This window comes from Clupea harengus, chromosome 6 (genome assembly GCF_900700415.2).
Source record: "Clupea harengus chromosome 6, Ch_v2.0.2, whole genome shotgun sequence".
NCBI classification, from domain to species: Eukaryota; Metazoa; Chordata; class Actinopteri; order Clupeiformes; family Clupeidae; genus Clupea; species Clupea harengus.
The window spans coordinates 5,191,090-5,196,565 of NC_045157.1; the positions used below are offsets into that span (position 1 = coordinate 5,191,090).

General features: G+C 41.9%; 1 protein-coding gene across 1 annotated transcript; it reads left to right on the forward strand.

Annotated features, from left to right (window-relative positions):
* Positions 1-210: 210 nt before the first annotated feature.
* On the forward strand, positions 211-2,878 carry nanos1 (nanos homolog 1). The gene has a single exon (XM_012820580.3). It carries the CDS (start codon positions 454-456, stop codon positions 1,132-1,134), a length of 681 nt encoding a protein of 226 aa, XP_012676034.1. The 5' UTR covers positions 211-453; the 3' UTR covers positions 1,135-2,878.
* Positions 2,879-5,476: the final 2,598 nt, after the last annotated feature.

Sequence of the window (5,476 nt, forward strand, 5' to 3'; positions counted from 1 at the left end):
GATAAATGATTACAATCATCATTTCACGTTTAAGACCCTAGGAATCGACAAATATGTACAGTATTCGTACACTACTACCATTTGTAAACTGCATGTAAACATGTAATTTGGTCACCATTTATTTTAAAAATGTTTTGGCAACATGGATATAGCTTTTTTCTGTGGAAGTTTCTAGCTCTTAGTTCCCGTTGCCTGCCCTTCCTTCCAAAAATCGCCCCGCTTTTTTTTTATCAGTCTATCGAAGCTCGGGGAAACATGGTTTCAACCTGATCATAAACTTGGTTTGAAAAGAGCCCCGCCCTCCTCTCAGCTTCTCCGGGAGCCTTATAACCAGCAGCCTGTTGTGCTGCTGACGCATTGAGCTACCCAAGAAAGGCACTGGACTTGACTGCATACTGGCGGAGAACTCCGTAAGAATAAACTGACGGAATACATTGAAAGTTAAAGATAGCGATGGATTTCTTAAACCACAATTATTTGAACGCGCGCACTCCCTATGACTATACTTTCAATTTTTGGAATGACTATCTCGGACTGTCGACACTGGTCACGAAGAATAACAAGCACACGATGCCCCAAAGTCCTAACTCCATCACGGAGTCCTTGAAAGCAACTCTGGGCTTGGATGACTCTCCTGCGTGTGCGTGCGTAATCTCGGCCAGCGGTGAAGGCGGACACCTGGACTGCTGCTGTCCCTCCGGGAGTCCCCCGCCTACCTCCATCCTCGACTTGAAAGAGCGCTTCTCGATACTGAGCCCCTTCCAAAACCAAAGCGCGGGCGTCCCTCAACAAGACCGGGACGTCGGATTTGGAGGAAGCTTCACCGGATTTGATCTGTTTGGCATGGAGCGGAAGATGCGGAAGCCAGCGGCACGGAATAAGCAGGAGCCTAAGATCTGCGTCTTCTGTCGGAATAACGGAGCTCCGGAGGAGGTGTACGGCTCTCACGTACTGAAAACACCAGACGGCAGGGTTGTGTGTCCCATTCTCCGGGCTTACACATGTCCATTATGCAGTGCCAACGGGGATAATGCGCACACAATTAAGTACTGTCCACTCTCCAAAGATCAACCAGCCCAGCGACCATTAAAGGGAGGGAGGGCAGTAGGTGGTAAGCGAATGAAGATATTCTAAAAGTCAGAGCTTAAGACGTCGAGTAAATAAACTAAATTTGATTGCACTGAACATTTATTTCAGATGACTGTTTCGATTGCGGCTTTCCCAGTCCTAACTGCTATACTACAGGATTTAATAAACGAATTAAATATCTTTTTTTTTTTTTTCAAAATCTCGTATATTTTTATAGATACTTTATTTCCATAGTTTATTTTATTCGTTATTCATAAAAAAGTATATATTTTCTTCTTTCACTCGTTAGCGTTTAGATGTTTATTCATCAAAATCCACAGTACACAATCACTTTGTGTGAATAAACAATGTTATTTTCTTATTTGTGGGAGTATACATGTTGTCATGAACATCGGAGGTGTTTTGTTTATGTTAACCCCAGTATTTTCCATGTAAACTAGGCTTACTCCTCCTATTATCTTTTCAAACCAAAGTTAAGTTTGCCATTTAACAAGATGAAGAATGTTCCATCTCTGTACCATTTGATACTAGAGTTTTCTGTAAACTTAAGTGCTCTTGGTATGACATTCATAGCCCATTCTTCCCCTCATGCAGTCCACCACACAATTTACTTCCCTCTGGGACTGACATTTAATATGTGTAAGCGAAAAAAAGACATACAAAGGAGTCTCTGTTATGCATTCATGTTCACAGAGTAACTTCATAATCAATAGTTGCCCTGCCAAATTACTTTCAACTTCACTGACAGAAATAGTTGTTTTCTTTGCCAAGGCTTATTTTGAAATAAGTTAATTAGGCCAATACGAGGCACCTTTGATGTTTACATCCCTGACCAAGGGTAACACACTGGATCTAATGTCTTATGGACATCTCTCTGGGGCCGCAGACTTCCCTTTCAACTGTTTTCATGAATTCTTCTTTGTTTGTTTTTTTTTTCTTCCAAATTAATTGCTGGGTGAAGTAAGAAGCACTCTACAAGAGTCAATATGCCAGTTACCAAGTCAGTGGTGGAAACACAGCACGAATGAATGTTATTAATAAAAAGAGCTTTTGTAAAACAACGTACTTGCCCCCTTTTGCATAATGTATCATAAAAAAAGAATTCCAAAAATAGATGCAAAATATTGTGAATGTACAATTGACTCTTGCAGGACTGCACATGTCGAACAGTTGTGTTTACCAAAGGAATACAATTTTAATGAAGTAAGGAACATAGATTTGCTGTATTGTAAATAAAAAGTTTAGTGATGTTAATTCAGTATTTTAACATTATAAGTGACTTCAGAGGGTACTACCTCAACAGGATTTTGTACTTACATGTAAAATGTCAACAGCAGTTTATTAATATAGTGCTGCCATTTATAATAAGGGTTTTTAATAGTATTTTTGATCTTTGTATAACATAATTGTATTTTTCTTTCATTGCATTCAACACATGGAAGAGACTTTCCAATAAGCTCCAAGCATTGTTCGCCAAAAGGTGATTGTTGTAAATAATGATATCCATACTTTTTTTAAGTTGCTGTTCAATGTTACATTCTTAAGGCGTGCAAGAAAGAGAGAGAGAGAGAGAGAGAGAGAGAAAGAGAAAGAGAGAATGGAATATGTTGAAAACATTAGACAATTTTGCCACTTTTAACTGAGGTTTGTAATTAAATTAAAAGAGGAAAATAAACACTGTTGAATTTTGTTATTTATATTTTGTCACAATTCCCTGTATGCTGTTGTGCAGAGAAAATTCGAAGATATAAATTCACTAGAGAAATAAACAGCTTATCTACTATTTTAACTCCATGCCTTGATGTTGTTCTATCCACTGCTTCACTGACACATAACACACAGTAATTTCAGTGTGATACGACAGACACTCTTGTCTCTCTGACCCCCTGAGCCCTAGGCCTCAGCCCTTAGTACACACACACACACACACACACACACACACACACACACACACACACACACACACACACACACACACACACACACACATACACACACACACACACACATACAGTAGGACTCCACTTCCTCCTCCATATGTTGCCCAGCCGGGGCAGACTGGGAGGGGAAAAACAGATACTGCAACAAAGCCCCATGGTCCCCTGGGCACTTGTTTTTCCAAAAAGCCACCCACTCAAGAATGCCTGGGCGTCCGTGTCTAGTTCAGCCCTCTCTGCATCGAGGCCTGCCGAATAACTGGAGTTCCTGGCTCCACACCTCCCAGCTGTGTAATATCATCCATACCACATGCATACTTATAAAAAGCTATGTGTGTGTGTGTGTGTGTGTGTGTGTGTGTGTGGGTGTGTGTGTGTGTGGGAGTGTGTGTGTGTGTGTGTGTGTGTGTGTGTGTGTGTGTGTATATGTGTGTGTGTGTGTGTGTGAGTGCTGGAGGGGTGGGAATGGGGTGTAGGTAAGACCCCAATAGTTGCATACTTTAGAAGTGTGTTTGTCACAGATCCGGCCCATATCAGGCAGATCCTCATCCAGGTCCAAGACCAAGTCTAGGCCAGAACGCTCCCACTGTCAGTACCTATCTGGGGAGAAACACTGGCAAATCGCTGAGGCACCATCTTCCCCTTATGTTTACACACACACACACACACACACACACACACACACACACACACACACACACACACACACACACACAGAGAGAGAGAGACACCTATAGCCCCCACCACAACCGCACCCCTATCTCCAGCTGGGTCTCCACATTAAAAATGGATGAATACAAAGTGCAACAGGGATTTATATTACAGGGGCCAGTAGCAGGGAGGCCTGTTGGGTATCATTTCAGACATAGATGTCTGACTAACAGCTTTTATTCCCCAGCCCCCCTCGACCATTAGCCACGCAACAAAAGAGGATTTTTATAATCAAGTTAGTTCCAGCCATTTATGCCACAAGGCTAACAAGATTTTTTAAAATTATTATTTTAGCAGAACAATGGCAGCCTTATCACTGTAAACCAACCTAGCGAACGATAAGAGTGTGTCTGCCCTTTTGAGTGTACATTAGCATGCAGAATTAAACTTAGTCTGCATTTCCGTTCGTTATGGCCGTGATGCTTTCTTGAACGTGTTATCAGGAAAGAGGGGGACTCGGAAAGGTAATTCCAGGCTACTCGAAATGCCATCGACACACCGACAAAAATAGCATCGCAACAGCACCAGACGCAGTTGCCTCAGACTGCATAAACATCCCGACTTCCTTCTTTAGCCCCAGGGGCTCATGGTACCAAAGACTGCTACATCAACCGCTAACTCATCCTGGAAACACAGGTTGATGGGATATTTCATGTTTATTGCCAGTAAATGGGCCTAAGTAAAAATCAATGTTGTTGTAGGTCGGTCGGTTGGTTGGTTGGTTGGTTGGTTGGTTGGGCAACAACAGCTTTGAGCCCAAGTAGCAGGACATCAGTGACCGTGGAGAGACTGAGGGACTTAAAAGGACTGAGGAAAAAGAATCCATGCTATTGTGGTAATGTTTTTGATTGAAACAAAAGGAACGAATCCATGCTATTGTGGTAATGTTTTTGATTGAAACAAAAGGAACGAATCCATGCTATTGTGGTAATGTTTTTGATTGAAACAAAAGCAACGGCTCCGTGAAATTGGAGAGTGTAGAACCCCAGCTCAATGAGGAGATGTGTGCACTCTCTAAATGATCATCTCCAACCCAGCATTCACTCAACCTCTGCATAGAGGCCTACATGAATATATTCAAACGGGATATTTGAGACTTGGCTGGGGCCCATAATGTTCCATTGCACTGAGCAGTGCCATGGACTTTTCATGCCTACTCTGTGAAGTGGAAACATATGTATCATCACATGATAGGCTTCTTTTGAGGAGACTTTGAAAGGCACTGAATGGTTCCATGCCATGCGCTCCCATTCATTCACATAAATGTGTATGTTTTGTATAAAGTTTGAACTTTTGGCACATGAAATTGCTGGCAAAATCACTCTGCCCACTCTGGAAGCACGTCAGCGTCAAACTGAAACGGGGAGAAACACATCAGCCTAGAATGGAAGTGTTTTTGTTATTTTGGGTTTGTCAAATCTAATGCTTTTTTCAAATGCCTTATTTCTTAAGTGTTAAAATAAAACTCAAATATTAGTTGTTTTTTTACAGTTTCATGTCTTCTTGTGTTGCACCACTGGATATGCCAGAGTGCCATTGGCGGCGTCCCCTGAGACTTTCAAACAAACTACTAAATTGACTGCACAAACATAAAGCAAAAGCTAACGGTGGGAGAGATGAAAACATTCAGCTTTATTCACCCAGCCCTGAAGCAGTGTGTTTACCAGAGAGGCCTCCTGGGCCTGCATGCTGCCCTGCTATTGATAATACTGCAATAATATTGGTGCAGGATAATTGGT